The sequence below is a fragment of the Protopterus annectens genome, chromosome 14.part0 (assembly GCF_019279795.1).
Source record: "Protopterus annectens isolate FY-2018-M chromosome 14.part0, PAN1.0, whole genome shotgun sequence".
Lineage (NCBI taxonomy): Eukaryota > Metazoa > Chordata > Ceratodontiformes > Protopteridae > Protopterus > Protopterus annectens.
The window spans coordinates 263,794,884-263,817,203 of record NC_056748.1 but is presented as its reverse complement, the minus strand read 5'-3'; the positions used below and the strand labels follow the sequence as shown (position 1 = coordinate 263,817,203).

Here is a 22,320-nt window from a genome sequence, read left to right as displayed (position 1 = left end):
TTCTGAACTCTGGCACTAGTCACAGGGGTCTGGACACATAAGTTCATTTTTATTTATTTTTGCAATATGTACTTATATATATTCCAGGTAAGTGCAATATTTATTTATTTATTATATCCATAGACAGTATTATTTAACTCACTCAAGTGCAATATTAGACAAATAACTTAGACATTTCAATCTGTAGTGTGTTTTGTTTTACTTTAAATAGGGTAGTTAATTTAACTCAGAGGAAGGTATTCTTTTCGTATGAGTGTTGGTAAATGTCCCTGCATGTATTGGGAACAGTAGTGTATTTGTTAGTTATGCTTATTTCTCAACTTGTATATGTTGTTTGTAATCTCAAAAATTGAGCTGATGCACACAATTTTGTTTAGGCTTCACATGTGTAGTTCTAAATGATAATAAAGTTTACTTTGACTTTTGACTTTATTAAAATATCATTTTTAGTGATGGATTACAGAATGACATCACATACATCTGTCCATCTGACTTCTGGTTCCCATTCTAACCCCCTTAGCTAGAAGCTGTCAGGATTTAGCACATATGTGTCAGTAGTACACACACACACACACACACACACACACACACACACACACACACACACAGCCTTGCTAAGATCTGTTGCAACTCCTGGAAGTCCTAAAACAATTTCAAGCCTCCACCCTGCCAGAGTAGCAATTAGTTCACCCCAAAGGCAATGCAGAAAGCTTCCTAGTACACACTTTTTGTCTGTGGCTGCATTGAGAACTGTAAGATACAATCTTTATGTCCCTAAGCCAGGTAATTTAATTTCAAACTATTTTCAGAGTTAGGTGGATTGAGATTAACATCTTCTCTTCCAGTAGCCTATGTTAAAATATGTACATTTAAACAGTTACAATAATACATTTGTATTTCTTTTTCTGTCCAGCAGAGCACACTGTTGGTACATTTTTAACACAACCAGCTTTACAAATACATTTTCCACCACAAACATCTGTACAAATCAGTGTGATATACAAATGATACATAATGCTTTACAAAATTCCAACTAGCTGTGCTGGGATTACACATTCACTGCCCTACATCTCCTGGCATAGTTGGCAATATCTCACATCGTCACAGCCATCCATGTCATTTAACTTTAACAATTAACCTGGCATTCTTAGAGTTGCAGTTTTTCATTGTTTTACATGACCTAATGACATAGTTTGTTAGGATTAATTATTTTTTGTGAAGGAAGGAGTTTCAGTAATTCATTGTAATATGCGAAGAAGGAGTTGTACATCGATTTAATATATAATTTTCCCTTGATTTACAGAACAAATTTTACATAGAAACAAAGCTCAACAGAGACTTAAAAGATGACCTTATAAAGTTGTTTACAGAACATGTTGCAGAAAAGCACATTTCTACCTTAATGCGTAAGTAACATCTTTCTTGTATTGCATTCCTTAAGCATGTTCCATGTTCTATTTGCAGTCTTGTCTTCCAGTAAGAGCAGTGCGAAAGGTGAAGTGAAACTAATTAGAAAAGGGCAGTATGATTTCATGCTGCTGTTTTCCTGAAGTGCCTTGCTGTGTGTACTGATAAATTTTGATTGCCTGTGTTCAAAGAGATGAAGTCATCTCTCTTGAAGATCAAAAGGATCTTGTTAGAGCTGTCCTGAAAATTTGTTTACTAAAACTGAAACCATTTCCTGGCTTGATTATTAAAGTGCACTGACTTCTGGGATGTTGTACTTATTAGAGCTTGAAGGGTGTCAGTGGAAGGTAATCAATGCCTGGCTTAGGCAGCATGAAAGCCTTAGCAAATCCTCTTTCGTTGCTGTCTGGCAGTACATGTTAAATGTTCTGTGAGAGTACTGTTTACAAGTGCTGAGTTTGCTTTTTTGTGCACTGAAGAAGACATGCACCTAGTAGTTGGATTAACATCAGAGAATTGTACATTTCTTGGTGGGGTGAGGTGTAGGTTCTGGAAGAAGTGGCATACATGCTAAGGGGAAAGGTATGTGTTGGATGCTGGGACCGGTAGTGTATCAGTGTCAAATTGCTGACCTGTCAGTACTTCTTATTAGGAAAGTGCCTTTGCAGATTGGATTCTCTGCACCCTGCTGAAGTTCAGTGATTATCATGAAAGTGGTTATTGAGATCAATTACAGAAAATAGGAAAGGTGAAGAGTTTAGGTTGTAAGAATTAAAAAAAACATTTGTCAGTTCTGAATGTTGACATTTTTACTGTTAAGAGTGCAACAGTGTAGTCGGGGGGGGGGGGTGAATTACTGGTAACGTATCATACAAAACCATGATAAAAGCATTAATTTGTTGTGTGGGAGTGGAAAACTATGCAGTTTGAGGTTGTACAGTTTTCATTACACTTTTCTTCTTGTACAGTTTTCATTACACTTTTCTTCTTACTGTCTTTCCTGATTGATGAAAAAAATGTTTTCTTTGTTATGCAGCAGTAGTCAGCATCCTGGTGAATACATTTTGCTTTATTTATGCACATCATGTACAGTTTCAAGAAGGATACATGTGAAAAAACACAACATAAATGACACTGCAGTGGAAAAAATAATTTAATTTGTACATTGTTTCATGAAATAGTTCCTAGCAGATAAAGGCAGCAATGGTAGCTACAAAGAAAGTGATGACACAAAAGCAATAGAAACATCTGTTTTCTATGCAGAGTATGCCAGAGCTGCTGTAAAATCATAACAAGGTACAACCATTGATAAAGTGAGAATTTTTCCTGCCTTGATCGTCTGCTCTGCTCAGTCTACAGTTACAGTAGAGAATATTGTAGAGTGACTGACCAGTGGAGATGGACATTGCAAGTTAACAGCGGATCTGAAGTAGGATATTCATTTGTCTGCAACCTGTGGGTTATGGATCCGATATCGGATCCGAACCGGCATGGTTTTCCAGCTATGGATCCAAGCTCTCAGCTCCTCCCCTCACCCATAATGCCCTGCTCTACCCTCATGACCTCAGATCTCGTTTGCCGCGCTGGTGACTGGATTTGGGTACATAGCTCTCAGCTAAGTGGACTTTATTTCTTGTAAAAATCAGAAATTTTTTGGGTTTTTGAGTGTTTCTGAGTGAAAGTTTAGGTTTCCCTTTGTTATAAGTGTATTTTGACTTTATTTGAGTTTAATTAAGTAATTTTTATTCCCTCCCCTCGCTGTTGCGTAGAGTGTGTGTGTAGGCCTGTGTGTCCTTTTATTTTAAGTTACTTCTGTAGCTTTAGTGTTTTATAGATTATGGCTGACCAGCCTAAATCTATTTTTTCGAAATGCTCCGAGTGTGGCCATAAGCTCTCACCGGCTGATGGCCACACTCGGTGTTAGTGTCTCGGGGTTGAACACCTCACATCTGGTTGTTCCATTTGTGCAGGGTTCAACCCCAGGGCACTGAGGGAGCGGAGGTCTAAGCTGGTCTTGGCGGGTCTTTTACCGCCAGACTCGGCTCCGGCCTCCGCTCCTTCGGGGACTGCTGTGGCTACAGTTGTTCCCCCTGTGGCACCCCCTCCTGCTCCTGGGACTCAAACTCCCGCTTCTGGAGAGGAGAGGGATGCTACTAAAAAGGACCGGAGGAGAAGCACCACGGCGGGCCGAGACCTCTGTTCGGCCCGCCAGCCAAGCGCTTCTCCCGGCTCCGCTGTCGGTTCGGTCTCCTCCTTCTCGGCTCCGGTCCCCTGTGTGCTTTTCACCGGGTCCTGAGGAGGAGGAGACCCGATCTCCGTCGAGGCTATCGAGGAGGCACTCCAGGCCTACCTCGGTAGCCTCTTCGAGATCTACCCATAGCCTTTCTGATGCTGATCTGGACGGATGATGAGAAGGTTCATCCAGGCCCAGATGCAGATGGAGTGCTCTTGCCTCCCCCTCCGGGGAGTTCAACACCCTTTTAAGCCTATTGCTCCTTCTCCGACCCGCTATCCGGGTTCGAGCAGCTGGAGCCGAGCAGCTTCGGGCGGGGTGGGTCGGCGCCGATAGTACTGGTACCGGATCCGACCCTGCCCTCGAGTGCGTCGGACCCGATCTCGGAGCCTGGATCCGAGCCGGATCCGGGGATCAGTGCTCCTTCGGCGCCGTCTGTGTCGGAGCGCACTGTCCTTCGGATCCGAGTGCGCGCCGGCTCCGATCCACTCTTCGGATCCGAGGGGAGCCGATTGTCGGATCCTTTGGTCGAGGTCGGCTCCTTCGGCTTTTGATGTAGTGGAGAGGGCTCTGTTGAGGGTCTCCGGACCCCGGCACTTGTTTCGGCTCCGTCCGCTCCCTCTGCACTGGGCCAGGCTTCCACCATCCGGCCCCTGGGACAGCCCGTTTCTGTGCCCCAAGTTGCTCCTATGGAGCAAATTGCTGCTGCGAGGACTCCTCTGACAGCCCCCAGAGGAGGTCCCTCAAGCATACGCAAAAGGAGGCACATTGACTCCCCCGAGTCTCTCACAGAAGACACGGACTTGGAGGAAGGGGAAGGCTCCCCACGGTCACCCCCCAAGGATGTCTCCTTTGGAGACATCATGGAAATGCTCCGTATAAGGGGGGGGTGGTCTGCCCCCAAGTCTTCCTCGGACGAGTCCGTGTTCTTGGAGGCATTCGAAACGGGCCCGTCTACCTCTTGGGTGTCCCCCCCTGCCGACCCCCTGGTGGACCTTATTACCACCAGGGCGTGGAAGGAACCGGACACCGTGGAGCCAATTCCCAAAAGACCGGATAGGATCCTTAGCCCGCCATCCGACCGGACCCATTGGAGTAAGGGGCCTCCGGTAGATGCCATGTTGACGGCGGCCACAAAGAGGGAACTGGCTCAGGAGAGTCCCTCAGTCCACCCACCGAGCAAGGAGTCTCGGATGATGGACCGCTTGGGGAAGCGGATGTTCAGTTCGGCGACCTTCTCGGTAAGGCGCTGAACTATTTGGCACATGTTATTCGGATGCAGCGAGATCTTATTAAGGAATACGCTGCATCCCCTGAGTCCATTTCGGAGGAGGACAGAGTTCTGCACTCCACCCGTATGGCCACTCTTAGGTCAGTTACAAATACTTCTATGCGGCTACTCTCCCATGCAACGGAGGCGCCGCTAGAGCTGCGGGACAGGACTGGTCACTGGGCGTCAGGCCTGGCTCCGTCACTGCGATTTTCTGAGCCCTTCAAGGCGTCGTTAACGCCTTTGATGGTTCTGCTCTGTTTGGCAAGACCGTTCGCGACGCTGACCCAGAGCGAAGGACGGAAGACGCTGTCTGCCGTCGAATCCGCTTCTCTGCACCCCAGAGGCCCTATTCTAGGAACCAAAAGGGTCAGAAGAAGATGTGGTTCCGAAGTCGCAGCAGTCCCAGCCTGCTCGGACAACCAGTCCTTCCGTGGCAGAGGAGGACAGGGAGGACGCCGCCCTAGAGGCAGAGGGGCTCCCAGAAACTTCGGGTCCAGGGAACCTTTCTCTGAGCGGCCCGCAGCAACCCTGAGGGTTGCCCGACTGCTCTACTCTGGAGGCAGTCGGGGACGTTCGGGCACCTAGCGGCATGGGAGTCCATAACATCGGACCGCTGGGTTCTCCAAATCATATCCAGGGATATCGTATTCCTTTCCTTCACCTTCCAAAGTTGAAGTCCCTCCCAGACGTCCCACCCGGTCAGCGGGAGGCCGCTTTGGCAGAAATTGGCCATCTGCTAAAGAAAGGAGCCATCCAGCCCGTACCCCAGACCAGATCGGATCAGGGTTCTACTCCAGATTCTTTTAGTGCCAAAAAGACGGGGAACTAAGACCAATCCTAGACCTCTCTCTCTTGAATCTGGCAGTCCCCAAAGAAAAATTCGAATGGTCACTCTGCAATCTATTCTCCCCTTCTGGGAGAAAATCACTGGATGTGCTCGATAGATCTCAAGGACGCGTACTACCACATCCTGATGGACAGGCGCTCCAGGAGGTTTCTCCGCTTCCGGCTGGGAGCCAGTCACTACCAGTTCGGGTCCTTCCCTTTGGTCTCACCACAGCCCCAGGGTGTTCACCAAAGTACTAGCAGTGGTAGCGGCCCACCTGAGGCTTCAGGGGGTGCAGGTCTTTCCCTACCTGGACGACTGGCTTCTTACCGCCCCAACAAGGCATCTACTTCTCTTGGCGCGAGACTCCTTTCTCCATCTTGCTCCCTTTCTGGGCATCACAATAAATACAAAAAAGTCCAACCTGGCCACACAGCTCTTAGATTTTATAGGGGCCAGGCTAGACACAAGGAGTTCTACGAGCCTTCCTCACTGCGGACAGAGTTCTAAATCTGCAGCTCCAGGTGCGGGCCATTCTCCAGTCAAGTTCTGTTCCAGCGGAGTTGGTCCTGAGGGCCCTAGGGTCCATGGCTTGGCTATAGCACTTCTTCCTCTTGCCAGGCTCACTATGCGCATTCTACAGTGGACGCTCTTAGTACAGTGGTCATACCTTGCTCTCCCATGCATCATCCCATAGCGATCAGCAAGGCTTGCAAGCGGTCCCTCTTGTGGTGGCTCCACTCCCGGATCTCCACAAAGGCCGCCCATTTTGTGCTTCTCCCCTCTCGCCACGGTGACCACGGACGCCTCCGCCTCGGGTGGGGGGCACTTTGGGCGGACAGTCCAAGGCACGTGGAGCGATTCAGAGACCTTACTGCATATCAATGTTCTAGAGATGAGAGCAGTGCTCTTAGCGTTGCTAGCACTTCAGGACTTTCTTCCCTTGGGAACAATTGCGATTCAATCGGACAACATGTCTGTTGTCTGGTACATCAACAAGCAAGGGGAACAAGGTCTTACCCTCTTTGTCGAGAGGCCATGAGAGTTTGGGAATGGGCAATCTCCACCAATCGCTTTCTAATAGCAACGCACATTCCGGGTCGGTCCAACATCCTCGCGGACAAGCTCAGTCGCACCATTCTGACCCCTTACGAGTGGTCTCTCAATTGTCAAGTAGCGGAACGCATATTCGCACGGTGGGGAACCCTTCATGCGATCTTTTGCTTCTCCCTCAAACACCAAGTGCGACAGTTTTTTCGCTCTAATACCTCCTCCCGGAGGTACCCCAAGAGACGCTCTGGTGCATGCTTGGCCACCCGGTCTTCTGTATGCCTATCCACCCTTGCCTCTGATGCTGCAAGTTCTTCAGAAAGCCTCTCGGGTGGGTTGCAGAATGATTCTCATTGCTCCATTCTGGCCTCGACAGATCTGGTTCCCCTTCCTAAGGTCTCACTCGGTGAATCCTCCTTGGATTCTAGATCCCATCCCGGATCTGATATCCCATCCATCCTGCATTCCTACTCCGAACCTGGACAACCTGAAGCTGACCGCTTGGCTGCTCCAGTTCCACTCTTGATAAGGACTCGGTATTTCTTCACCTGTAAAGGCTATTTTGGTGGCGGCTCATAAACCATCCACTAGAAAGGTTTACGAAGCAAATGGAAGCGTTTCTCTGTGTGGGCGGAGCGGCAAGGCCTGAATCCCTTCACGGTTCCTCTCCCTTTAGTGCTTGACTTTCTAACCACTCTCTTTAACGATGGTGCCAGCAGTTCCACAGTCAAAGTTCAACTGGCGGCAATTTCTCACTATCACATTGGCCATGACTCTAATCCTCTTATGTCAGCCAAATTGTGTAAAATATTTCTTAAAGGTACTTTTCTTCTCAGGCCCCTATAAAACAAGCAGTTCCTCCTTGGGACCTTTCTTTGGTCCTACAGGCCTTGACCGCTCCTCCTTTCGAGCCAGCGGCTACGGTGGATCTCAAATTCTTGTCCTACAAGACAGCCTTTTTGGTAGCCATTACATCAGCCAAGAGAGTTTCTGAACTTCAAGCTTTATCAGCTAAACCTCCTTACTTGGTATTTCATCCGGACCGTGTCTCCCTCAGGACCAACCCGTCCTTTCTTCCTAAAATCGCTTCTGAAGCAAACATCAATCAATCCATTAACCTGCTGTTTTCTTCCCTAAATATGAAAACAAAGGTGAATATAAGCTACATTCACTAGATGTTCACAGGCAACTTAGATTTTATCTGAACAGGACAGCTGGTCATAGGCAATCCGACCAGCTGTTTATTTCCTTTGCAAAATTCAATTTGGGCAAGCCAATCTCTAAAGTTTCTCTGTCCCGCTGGATTTCACAGTGCATTTTATTGGCTTATCAAGCTTCAGGAAGGCCCGCACCGGAGGGTGTTCATGCCCATTCAACCCGGTCAGTATCTACCTCGGCAGCCTTCAAGGCTAGGATTCCTCTAGATGATATTTGTGCAGCAGCCACGTGGGCTTCATCTCATACGTTTATTTCCCACTATAAGTTGGATCTTGCATCTAGGGGTAGAGCATCCTTTGGCTCCGCGGTGCTCCGGAATATCCTTCCATGATGGCCGCCCAAGATTCAGGTAGCTGGGGACTCTGTCCCACAGGTTGCAGACAAATGAATATCCTACTTCAGATTTAGAAGTTATGTACTCACCATAACGTTCCATCTGAGTAGGTGTATTCATTTGTCTGCAACCATCCCGCCCTCCTATCCCCCTGGCCTTTCAGTTTCCTGCATATTCCTTGTTACCCTTTTTAGGGTATTGTTGCTTTGGCAAACTCGATCTGAGGTCATGAGGGTAGAGCAGGGCATTATGGGTGAGGGGAGGAGCTGAGAGCTTGGATCCATAGCTGGAAAACCATGCCGGTTCGGATCCGATATCGGATCCATAACCCACAGGTTGCAGACAAATGAATACACCTACTCAGATGGAACGTTATGGTGAGTACATAACTTCTAATTTATTGTACAGCCAACATGAATTCACCTCTATGCACATTCGTGACTTGCAAATAACTGAACTTGCTTAGCACTGCCCTCCCCACGTGCTTCCTTAAAATATAGTATATGTCAAGGTACAAGCAGTCACTGATGTTTTTCGTGTTTCACTGTTGCAGTCATTACACTTGGGTTATCCTGCTGGCAGGCTACCCTCAGTCGGCCTGAATTCCAAAGTCTAGGTCCGGCGTCAGTTGCTGTCACCTCTTCCCTGACGTCAGTGCGCCAAGGGTATAAAAGATGCAGCCAACGCCATTTTCTTCAGTCTTTCTTGCCGCGCGGTGCCCAAAGCAGAAGCAGTTCGCAAGTGCCAGTCGGCCGACTCCTGAGATTTTTGTGTTCAAATTTCAGATCCAAAGTTTTCATTAAAAGCTAAGTACCCCGTTGGGGAAAACTTTTTTCTTGCTCCAGACCGATGTCAGAAAAAGTTAATAATTGTATTTCTTGTGGGAAGCAAATACCTCATAAGGATTTTCATTCTTACTGTATTCCTTACCTAGGCCCTGACCACGACATTGCTTGTCGGTTTTGTGCTAGATTTAACCAGCGCACTATAAAGCGCCGGTACGATTTTGCATTTCATTATTTTGGCAGAAGATTTATTTACACGATGCCGTCGGATAGCCAACCGACTACCGCAATTCACAAGAAACACAAAGAAAAAGAAAAGGACAGGCATCCAATGTCTAAAACCGACGAGGCTTCTTCTAAGCCAGTCCGCCAGCTCTGAGTAAGGTGCTTTCGCAGCCCCTGACGCCCGCTACTTTGGAACCACAGGCCACTATAGACTCCTACGTGGAGTCGCCTAGGCCACTTGAAGCTCAAGGTATTGGACCTTCGGATACTATTCCCTCAGATGGGTCCAGAGCCACTGAGCAGGCATCTGTTTCTGAGGGTGTTTTCAGACCTACTCAGTTGTACATTAAAGCAACTCCAGCAACAAAGGCAAAGACTAAAGCATCTTTAAAGACAAAGAAACAAGTACAACAGCCTCATGGTCAGGCCTCAATGCCCAAAAAACAGATTCTCAAAATGGCCGAAGACTTAATTACTTTGATCAGGGGTTCCCATCCCCCTCCTGATAAGAGGCCTAGGCAAGAGACAGAATATGAATCTTCAGATCAGGTTTCCATTTCTTCAGATTCCTCTTCTGATCAGGAATACTCTCTTCCTCCCTATGAAGATTCTGATGCTAAAGAATCTATCCCTTCAGCCTCTCCTCCTGAGGATTACTCTTTTGGGGAAACCTTGCATACCATGAGGGAACATTTCCACTGGGAGAGCCAAGATTATTCTGAATCTAAGAAAAGGCTCAGGGACTTCCTTTTACTCCCACAACACAGGCCCCTAGCTGTTCCGCCTGTATTAGACATTGTAGGTGATGTATTTTCAGAGTTCAGTCTGACCCCTGACTCCTTACCTCCAGCTCCTGTTAAGCTGGACAGGTATTACAGGGTACCTGATTCTCATAAATTCCTTTTCAAAAATCCTGCTGCTGACCCAGAAACTATTTCTCAGGGTCCCAAAGGGGTCAAGGCATCCACTGCAAAAAACCCTACCCCCTCCGACAGGGATTCTAGGGCATTAGACAGATGGGGAAAGAAGATTTACACCTCTGCTACCTTGGCTATAAGGGCTTTAAATTGTCAGTTTTATATGCTCAAATATCAACAATATATTATGTCACTTCTTAAACAGAAAATGTTAAATTCTGAAGGTGCAGAAAACAAAGAAATGCAGGATGTATTGCATGCAGCTGAACAAGTTGGAAAGCATACTTTGCAATGCGGTTTTGATTCTTTGGAGGCCTCCTGCAGGGCCGCTGTTACGGGTTCTGTCATAAGGAGGCATGCTTGGTTAAAGGAACAAAATTTACCAGATCATGTTAAAGCAAAATTATTAGATGCTCCATTACAGCATGATACTTTGTTTGGTGTTGAAGAGGTGTTAAAGAAAATGGAGGACAAAGCTAAAGCTATGCAAACAGTCAAGGATTTTTTACAGGTACAACCTCCCAGATTTAGCAGACACTGGCCTACAAAGAATTGGTCCTTTCCAGTGTCAGACAGACCAGAAAGGGGCAGATACAGACGCCCAAGAGGCAGATCCCAGCCCCAAGGTTCATACAGGTCTAAACAATGGGGTGCTTCTACCTCCAAAAGTGGAGAAGGCAAATCACAGCCTTACAGGAAACAATCCCAATGACTTCCCCCTACCTGCGCCAAGCACTTTTCTTCTGGCAGCACCTTTAGGGGGAAAACTAGCACTTTTTTCACAAAATTGGCACATAATAACCCAGGAGAAATGGGTCTTAGACATAGTGTCACGGGGCTACAAGTTTCACTTTCATACCCTGCCAAGGGCAAACGGTTGGCCAGACCTACCAAAAAAACAATGGGCAGAGGCACAAAAACAAGTCTCATCCCTCATGGACATGAGGGCCATTCAACAAGTACCAGAACAAGAGCAGGGACAAGGATTTTATTCAATACTATTCTTGGTACCCAGAAAGGACAAAGCCTGGAGACCAATACTGGACCTATCTATTCTAAACACATATCTGGATATACCAAAATTCAAAATGTTGACCTTACAGCAGCTTTTCCCATGCTGGGCAAGAAGGCTTGGCTTGTGACTTTAGACCTAAAAGAGGCATACCTACATGTCCCAATCAGACAAACATGCAGAAGATACCTCAAATTCAAAGCTGGCTCAATGCACTACCAATTCTCTGCACTGCCCTTTGGCTTATCTACTGCGCCCAGGTTCTTCACAAAGTGCCTGGCACCAGTAATGCAGACAAAGAGGAATATAAATATATCCTTACTTGGACGACTGCCTCATACAAACAGAGAACAAGGACATTCTACTACAGCATCTGGCGTTTGTAAAGAGGTTACTACCATGCCTAGAGTACACAGTCAACGAACAAAAATCAAAACTAGTACCCTCTCAAGAGATAATATTCCTGGGTGCAAGCTTTAATACAACTGCCCAGATGGCTTATCTCACCCCGGACAAACAAAGGCAACTGACTACCTATTTCATACTGTTGGCAACAAAGACCCAGTTAACTGCAAGAAAAATTCTTCAGGCTTTGGGCTTCATGGCATCCTGCATTCTACTAATTCCATATGCAAGACTGCATATGAGGAAACTTCAATGGTACCTAAAAAGTGTTTGGACTCAGCATTGCCACAGCCTGGAAACAATAATTACTCTCATTCCCTGCCTGCAACAGGAGTTTTGATGGTGGGCGAAGGCCTGTCACCAGAACAAGGGACAGCCATTCACCTTACCCCCAGCCAGGCTGACTTTGACAACGGATGCATCAGATTATGCCTGGGGGGCACACATGGCAGGAAAATGTATTCAAGGCACACGGTCCGCCAACCAAATGTATCTACATATCGATCAAAAAGAGATGCTAGCTGTTCAAAATGCCCTGACAGCCCTCAAGGACCTACTTCATCCGGGACAACTACTGATAAAGACAGACAATACCACAGTCATGTGGTATATAAACAAGCAGGGAGGCACTCATTCTTACCCCCTCTGCAAACTAGCCATGACTTTGTGCGACACAGCATTGACTTACCAAGTACATCTGCAGGCACAGTTCCTGCCAGGAAAGATAAATACTCTGGCAGACGAACTAAGCAGAAACCTCATGGATCCCCATGAGTGGAAATTGGATCCACACGTCTTCAACATGATAACAAGGAAATGGGGATGCCCAGACCTAGACCTATTTGCCTCTCCTCACAACTGCCAACTAAAGAGATTCTGCACAAGGATTTATCACAGACAAGCATGGAAAGTGGACGTGCTATCTTTCAGCTGGAAAAACTTAACAGTATATGCCTTTCCTCCACTGCCTCTCCTCCCCAAGGTACTCCTAAAGGTCAGACAAGAGAAGCCAAAAATGATACTGATTGTCCCAGACTGGCCCCACCAGTACTGGTATTCAATCCTAAGGAACTTGTCTCAATGCCCAGCATGGACCTTACCTCAAATACCTCACCTACTGTCCCAACAAAACAATCATATCCTGCACAGCCAAGTCAAGACCTTAAATCTGGCAGCATGGCGGATAATGTAGTCATACAAAACACACCTCTCACTAAAGCGGTGATGGTTGTCATTTTGGAGGCCAGGAGGCCTAGTACTAGAAAATCCTATGCTAGAAAATGGAAGAGATTCTGTGCCTGGAACCAGGTACAAGGAATTGACACAGCAGTACCAAATATTCCCCAGATTTTACAATACTTAACTGAGATGCTGGACAAAGGCCTATTCAATTCAAATTCATGCCTCTGCCATTTCGGCTCATTACAATATAGAGCCACCAATCTTTTCTCATCCTTTGTTAAGGCAATACCTCAGAGGAGCCAAAAATTTAAGGCCTCCAAGGAGATCACCAATACCTGCATGGGACCTCAATTATGTTTTGGAAAAGCTCACTCTGTCCCCTTTTGAGCCAGCAGCTACAGCTGATATAAAGTTTTTATCTTGGAAAACAGCTCTGCTCCTAGCAATAACCTCTGCAAGATGAGTCTCAGAGCTACAGGCACTCATGGCTGTGGAACCTTTTATCATTTTTTATCCAGACAGGGTTTCTCTGAGGACGTACCCGACATGTATGCCAAAGGTACTGTCCGATGTGGCCCTCAACCAAACTATTCATCTGCCTACTTTTTTATCCAAACCCACAGAATAAGGGGGAGAGAATTCTGCATTCTTTGGACATACACAGACAGCTACACTTCTGCTTGAACAGAACCAAAGCTTTCAGAAAGACTGAGCAACTACTAGTGGCATATGCTGCAGGATCACAAGGAAAGGCTATCTCAAAGCAGACTATTTTAAAGTGGATAGGCCACTGCATTCGTTTTTGCTATTCACAACATGGCAAGCCAGTGCCTAAGGGCATTAGGCCACATTCAACCAGAGCAGCAGCCTTCTTCAGGGGAGTACCAACCAAAGACATTTTAGAGGCTGCTGCCTGGACCTCAGTGCACACCTTTACAAAGCACTATCATTTACCACTCTACTCTAAATCCAGGGCAGGCTTTGCCACTGCAGTTCTGCAGGGCCTCATAGCCGCTCCTAATTCTATTTAGCTCCAGCCTCCCAACCATAGCCTTGGGATTCAACCCAAGTGTAATGACTGCAACAGTGAAACACGAAGAACATAGTACAGTTGTATACACTTACCATAAATGTAGATGTTCGAGTGTATTCACTGTTGCAGTCCAGGTTGCCCACCCACCATCCCCCATCTCTTTGCTGAAACTTATCTTCGCTTCTCTATCTATACAACCTATGTAGTGTATTTGCTTGTAGATGAAGGTATTATATTTTTTGGTGCATGCATGTTTTATTGCCATATTTTTAGCCTACCCTTTTGGAGGCACCGGACATCAGGGGCAAGAAAAACTGAAGAAAATGGCGTAGGCTGCATCTTTTATACCCCTGGCGCACTGACGTCAGGGAAGAGGCGACAGCAACCGACGCCGGACCTAGACTTTGGAATTCAGGCCGACTGAGGGTATCCTGCCAGCAGGATAACCCAAGTGTAATGACTGCAACAGTGAATACACTCGAACATCTACATTTATGGTAAGTGTACACAACTGTACTTTCTGCATCCTCCCTCTTTAACTTTGTTCTTTATTTCAAATACATGAACCAATTTACTTTAATATTTTCTTTAAACATGTTGCAGAGTTAAACATCATGTTAACAGTTCAGCATAACCTGTCCGATTTCAAGTCCAGTTCACTGTATATATTTAGGATTAGGTTTGCAGACTTTCCCCGTCCACATCACATGCAGATTTTGATTTGAATTAGAAACAGGGACTCTTCCATTTGTTCCGTACTGAAGAATTACTTTGTATTTCAGAACCGTTTGAATAAAGTGGTCTGTCTTCTTGAAGCAAATTGGTTGGCATTTCACTCGAGGAATTGGAATCACCAGTACACTCGGTCTTTTGTGGTTTTGGCTCGGGGAGAGGCAAAATATGTCTGTGATTTCTTCTGTAGTCTACTCCTTCAGACTGAATTATATAGGACTTTGGCTCAGCACAGATGTTCTTCACAATGCCTACACGATCATGGCCTTTTGAAGTCTGCATTCGAACTTCACCTTGCAACAATGGTCGAAGAAGCCTGCTGGTTTTGTCATAGCGTAATTTCTGCGAGTGACGCTTCTTTGATAGTTGAGCTTAGACTACCTTATTACTCTTTGAGGTAGGCACTGTTTGCTAATTGGAAGAGTCATTCTCATTTGTCTGGACATCAATCTTTCAGCTGGTGAACCAAGTGTTTGGTAACAAAGAATGTTTTGAAGGTTTAGTAAATCGAGGAATACATCAGTTCCATCTCTTTTGGACTATTCCATTAAATGCTTTGCACTGCAGACAGCTTGCTCCGACAGGCCATTAGATTATGGGCATTCAGGACTGATGGTTTCATGAATAAAGTCCCAAGATGCAACTAAGTCTTTAAACTGATGACTAGTGAATTGTGCACCTTTACCCGAGATGACTGTATGTGGTTTCCATGGGCTGAGAAGTGCTTCTTTAGTTTTGTAATTACTGTGCCAGATGTCATATCATGGAGTAATTTGACTTCAAGCCATCCGGAATAGGAGTCAGCCAGGATCAGGTTTGTTGACCATGGTAAATCAGGGATTGTGTGTAAATGAAGAGGGGTTTTTTTGCTGATGTGGTTTATTAATGTTGCAAACAGAACATGAACAAGTCTGTCTTTCAATATCTTTGGACATTGAGGTCAAGAACATAATCCCACAATGCCTCTTGCTCTGTTTTTAGTTGATTCAGTGCCCGGGTGGCTTCAGTACAGAATTTCTATATAGTCTTTTTGCAATGATTTAGAAACTACTACTGTTGGGCCTTTCATAATTATGCCATCTTCCACTGTGAGTTCATCCCTGAGTGGGAAGTACTACTAAATTTCAAGTGGCAAACTTTTTTGACAGGTTGGGCAGCCTTGGTTGATGATATTACTCAGTTTTTGAAGAAATGGGTCTTTAGCAGTGTGATTTCTTAACTCATCACGCCATGATGATGAAATGTGTTTGACTTCCATGACTTCAGACTCTGCTGCCTCACCTTCATGTTGTTCTTTCGTCTTTCTGGGGGTGGGTGACAAGGTATCATGTAGACAATAGTACAGCTGTACTTTTGTAGCTTTAACATTCGTTGCAGTCTGGCTGGGGCTGTATCAGCTTGTTCAAAATCGTTACTAGGGGTTGGTGATCTGTTTTAGTCTGGATTGGCTTTCCATATATATAGTCACTGAATTTGAAACATGCAAACACAACAGCAAGAAGTACTTTTTCTGTTTGGGCATAGTGTGTGTCTGAGTCAGGGTACGGGATGCATGTGCAATTGGAATGCCCTCCTGAAGACAAGCTGTACCAAGACCATACTGAGAGGCATCACAGGAAAGTGTCACAGGCTTATGTATGGACATCATAGTATCTTAGTGTGGGTGGACTGGTAATTCTCTTTTTCAATTTATCAAACTCCTCTTGGTGCTGGTCAAACCACAACCATTTTATATCTTTGTGTCAGCTCATGCAGCGGTGCAGAAAGTTCACTGAGATTTGGGATGAATTTTCCCAAATAATTAATCACACTCCCAGAGGGCTATAAAGATGCAACCTTCCCTGGGACTGGCATTTCATTGATTGCTGTTATCTTTGATGGATCTGTCTGTAGCCCTGAACTTGTGAACCTGTAACAAACAGTTTGAATTTACATTTTAATGGATTTATCTTGAGGTTGACCTCACGTGCATGGTCTAGAACTTTCCTGAGATTTCTGTTATGTTCGTTTTTGCCATTGTCTCCAGTGATGATGTCTTCTACAGTAATGGCACAATGATATCCAACAAACATTTGTTCCATGGCTTGCTGGAATACTTCACTAATGGAATTAATTCCAAATTGCATTCTTAAAAAACTGCATCTCCCAAATGGTGTGCTGAATGTTGTTAATAAAAAAGATTTGTGATCCAGCGTGATTTGCCAGAAGGAGTTCTTGACATGTAAAACTGAGAAAACAGTCGAACTTGGCATCAGTGCTGCTACCTCCTCTACTGTGCATATTGGATGATGAGGATGTTGGAGGGCTTTATTTAAGTCTCTAGGATCGATGCATATCCGAATGTCATCTGAGCTTTTCTTGTGAGCCACCACGGATGATGCCCACTCAGTAGGCTTTGCCACAGGAGTAAGAACACCCATTTGCACCATTCTGTCTAACTCTGCTTTTACTTTGCATTGCTACCAGGATTTTACATGCAGGTCTAACAACTGGGGATATTTTGTTATTCAGCTTCATAGAGTACGTAATTCGAAGTTTACCAAGTTCATCTTTGAAGATGTCAGCATATTCTTCAATGGTAAGTTGTCAAAAACTGTCATTTTTGTTTGTATTCAACTGGTGCACTTCTTTATTGAGCAAAATCAACCCCATTCGTAGGCTGTCTTCTACCTAGTAATGATTATACATCTCTTCAATTTACATAGAATTGTAAATCATAATGGTTACCTGCAGAATGGCAAGGAAGGAGTACAGCACCAGCCGTCTGAATTTCTTCGCCACCATAAGCAGCTAGTTTTGTGCTCCTTGTTGAGTAGGGGATCTCTCCAGCTCTTACTTTTGCTGATATAACATTACATTTGGATCCAGTGTCTACTTTAAGCTCTTCTGGCTTCCCATTAATTTGTACAGTACAAAATGTTTCACTATTTGCTGATAAGTGAGAGCCCACTGTGTTGACTGTCTTGCCGACCACAGAAACACCATCAGCATAAAAAGTTTCTTCACTGCCATCAGTGTCTGCTACAGTCTCAATTTGATTCACTGTCTTTGAAATGTTATCAGTCTGTGCCGATGTACAGAACTTTTTGAAATTATTCCAGTTTTTCATTTGTGACACTGTTGACCATAGGCTAAACATTTCTCTTGTTTAGGTTTGTGACTGCCCCCACAATTGCGACAGTTAATAATGGCAGGTGATATGGCACAGCTCTTTGAGTTACACTTATGAAACCATATTGTCTTAGTTTTTTTTGGTGCACACTGTCGACATTCGCAGCCACAGATACTGCATACATACTAGTATGTTTTTCTGTGAGTTTGTTAAAAATTTCAGTAGCTTTGCTCAACATTAATTCACTGTCATGTGGTAGAATTTTTCTTACTGTGTCATTATTAATGCCACGTACAAGGTGGCCTATTATTAAGTCATCTTGTAGATCCACAAATCTACACATCTTTACTTTATTTCTTAAATTGGTAACATATGCTTCCATAGTTTCACCTGTTTTTTTATTTCTCATATATAATCTATGTCTCTCTATAGTTATATTCATTTGGGGGTCACACAGTTCTCGAAATTTACACTTTAAACATTCCGGATCTTTGCGGGTCTCAGCATGAGCAATCACATAGTGGTTTTCTCCCTCCCCTGCATAAACAGCAGGTGCATATACAAAAGAAGGTTCTCGCTTGATAGCCTCTGAATCTGCCATTTTGAGAATTATAAATGCTCGTGTGCATGTGTCTTTATCTGAATGTGTAGCCACTATGCATCATATTCTTGTGCAAACGCATGGCAATTCTCCACGACATTGCCATCAAACACTAGTGGTTCGGGTCTGCGGAATCCATTTGCCATGCCGTCAAAGTATATTCATTTACCTTTGCACTTAAGTCATATGTTACACTCTGATGATATTTAGTTGGCACCTCAGTTCTGACACCATGTAGAATGACCAGTGGAGACAGATTGCAAATTATCAGCAGATGTTCTTCGTGTTTTACTGTTGCAGTCATCACATTTGGGTTATCCCTGCCAGGGTAGCCCTCAGTTGGCCTGAATACCAGAGGCTTAGTATTTCTGCGTCGGTTGCTGTTGCCCAAGGACTGACGCCAGGTCGTCAGTGGTATAAAATCAGGCAGCTAACGCCATTACATCAGTCTTTCTTGCCGAGGAGCCCGAAGCAGAAGCAGTTCACATGAGTGGCGGTCAGCCGCTACCTGAGTTTTTCGTTTCTGAATTGAAGTTGAAGTCTTCTAAAGCCAAGTACCCCGTTGGGGATCCTTTTTTTCTGCTCTAATTGATGTCAGGAAAAGTTAACAATTGTCTCGCCTGTGGAAAGCAAATACCACAACGAGACTTTCATTCTTACTGCGTCACTTGTTTAGGCCCAGACCACAACCTCCCCCACTATTGCTCTTGCGCTTTGTTCAACGCCAGAACTATATGTTGGGCCCTTATTGTAGCTAGATATTTTCGTTCTCAGTCCTCAAATTCCGATATGACTTCAGTAAGCCATCCAACAACTGATCTCCCGAAAAAATGTAAGGATAAAGAAATAGACAGACTGCACAGGTCCAAGACTGCCGACGACGCTTCCGTTAAGCTAGTCATCAGTTCTCTGGTCTTCAGTGAGGTGCTTTCGCAGCCCCTGATGCCCGCTTCTGTGGATTTGCAGGCCGCTACTGAGACCCTGTCGGAGTCTGGTATGCCGCGAGACTCTTCGACTAAGGATCCTGTGGATGTCTCTACCTTGGATGGGTCCAGAGCTGCTGAGCAGGCACTGGCCTACGAGGAAGTACTTCGCACTACCGATATTCGACACTGACCGATTACTTCTTTCGCGTCTATAGTTCTTTCGAAAACTACCAAGTTTCTAAGGTCTAGGGTACGAACTACACCCAAAAAAACGACGACCCAAGCTAAGGCACCTGCTTCCTTGCCTCAGTCTCAAATGCTTAAAATAGCAGAAGACCTTATAATGCTTATTAGGGGAAGCCAGGCTACCCCTTCCAAAAGAAAAAGAAACTTGTCTCCAGTAGTTTTATCTGAACAGTAGTCCGATGACTCTGATGCATCTGAATATGAAGATATGGAACCCCTCTCTGTTATGAGGATTCTCATGCAGAGGAATCCATCCCTTCAGCCTCTCCACCCGAGGGCTTTCCTTTGGTGAAACCCTACATACTTTATGGGAGCATTTCCAATGGGAATGTCAGGACTATCCTCAGTCATAAAAGAGACTCTGGGAATTCTTAGATCTTCCACAGCACCGACCCCTGGCCATCGCTCCTGTCCTGGATGTTGTGGATTATGTTTTTATGGAGTCCAGTCTGACCCCTGACACCGTACCTCCTGCTCCCAGGAAACCTGACAGGTACTATAGAGTCCCTGACTCTCACAAATTTCTTTTCAGAAATCCTGCTGCTGACCCCGAAGTCATCTCTCAACGACCTAAAGGAATCAAAAAAAACTTCAAATAAAAATCCTACCTTCTCAGATACGGATTCCCAAGCATTAGACAGATGGGGTAAAAAAGTATACACCAATGCCACTCTTGCTATTAGAGCATTAAATTGTCAATTCCATATGCTGAAATATCAGCAACATACCATAGAACTCCTCAAACAAAAAATATCTTCTTTCCCTGCTTGTGCAGAACATAGAGTTACAAGAGTTAATGCATTCTGCAAGTCAAGTAACTAAACACACCTTTCAATGTGGTTTTGACGTCCTAGAAGCATCTTGCAGGGCAGCATTCACTAGTTCTGTTCTTAGAAGGCATGCTTGGCTTAAGGAAGAGCCCTTGCCAGACCATGTAAAATACAAATTATTGGACGCACCCTTGCACAAATAGAACTTATTTGGCACCAAGACAGAAGAGGTTTAAAAAAAGATGGAAGAAAAAGCTAAATCTATGCAGTCAGTTAAAGACTTCTTTACAGGTTCAGCCACTGAGGTTCAGTAGGCATTGCCCCTCCAAGCATTGGTCTTTTCTTGCCCCCTACAGGTCAGCTCAGCTCAGACCCATGGGAAGCAGGCCCCCCAGACAACAGCCCCAGGGAATGGACTGATCTAAGCAATGGAGTTACTCCTCTTCAAAACCAGGTAGTGCAAAGCCAACCCCTTATGGTAAGAACTCACAGTGACTTTACACATCCATCCCCTCCCTCTGCCCACCTGGTCTTGCCCCTAGGAGGAAAACTCTCCTTCCACACAAGCAACTGGGCCACTATTACCAACGACCGCTGGATCCTCAACATAGTGTCCCAGGGATACAAATTTTATTTCCACACTCTGCCAACCCCAAAAGGGTTCCCAGATCTTCCCCCAAACCAGTGGGCAGAGGCCAAAAAGCAAGTCCTTTCCCTGCTCTCCATGAGGGCAATAGAGCATGTTTCTGCAGAACAGATAGGCCAAGGTTTCTACTCCATACTCTTCCTGGTACCCAGAAAAGAGGACACATGGCGCCCCATCCTCAGTCTATCCATTCTAAACACCTTTCTGCTGATACCAAAAATCAGAATGCTCACCCTCCAACAGCTTCTACCTATGCTTTCCAAGGATGCTTGGTTAGCCACCCTAGACCTAAAGAGGCCTACCTACACATCCCAATCAGGGAGTCATGCAGGAAAAACCTAGGTTTCAGGGCAGGATCACTGCACTTTCAGTTTTCTGCGCTTTCCTTTGGCTTATCCACTGCCCCCAGTGTTTTCACAAAATGTCTGGCTCCTGCCATTGCTTTTTGCAGACAAAGAAATATTCAAATTTACCTATACTTAGACGACTGCCTGATTCAGGCAGACAGTCAGGAAATGTTGCTAAAGCACCTGACCTTTGTAAAGGACCTACTGACCTCCCTGGGGTATAGTATCAACGAAAATAAATCCAAACTAGTACCCACACAAAAAATTGTATTCCTGGAAGCAAGCCTGGACACAGCATCCCAGATGGCATTCCTTACACCAGAAAAACAATCCTACTTGACAACGTACTTCTCTCAACTAGTCAAGGACCCAGTTATCCGCAAGGAAAATCCTGCAAGCTCATGGCTTCTTGCATTCTTCTCATTCCATATGCCAGACTGCATATGAGAAAACTACAGTGGTACCTAAAAAGCCTTTGGTGTCAGCACTTTCAAGGCCTGGAAGCTCTCATACCAGTGATACCTTGTCTAAGTAAAGATTTTCTTTGGTGGGCAGCAGCATGCTCCCACAACAAGGAACTTCCCTTCTCACAACCCCACGCCGCCCAGACCTTCATCACAGCCTCTCAGACTATGCCTGGTGTGCACACCTGGACAGCAGGTGCATTCAGGGCCAGTGGAGTCCAAATCAAATACATCTGCACATCAACCAAAAAGAGATGTTAGCTGTTCAGCACCCCCTGGCAGCTTTCCGACCCCTACTCTCCCCGAGGCCTCTACTGAGCAAAACAGACAACACTACGGTCATGTGATATATCATCAAGCAGGGAGGGGCTCACTCTTATTCTCTCTGCAGGCTCGCCATAACCCTTTGGCACACAGCCTCAACCATGCAACTACACCTGTTAGCACAATTCCTGCCAGGCTTTATAAACTCTCTAGCAGCCAACTTAAGCAGAAACCTGCTAGACCCACATCTGTTTCTTACTGAAATTGGTACACCTTGTTTGCTGTAGCATAGACTAGACCCAGGCCTGCTGA

At 45.3% G+C, this 22,320-nt stretch overlaps 1 protein-coding gene across 1 annotated transcript in view; it reads left to right on the top strand.

Annotated features, from left to right (window-relative positions):
* Window positions 1-22,320, top strand: part of CACUL1 (CDK2 associated cullin domain 1) — a 921,069-nt gene that overhangs the window by 556,957 nt on the left and 341,792 nt on the right. The window contains exon 5 of the mRNA XM_044055972.1: window positions 1,304-1,406. Within this exon, the coding sequence (XP_043911907.1) occupies window positions 1,304-1,406 (103 nt within the window). The remainder of the gene's footprint in view (window positions 1-1,303; window positions 1,407-22,320) is intronic.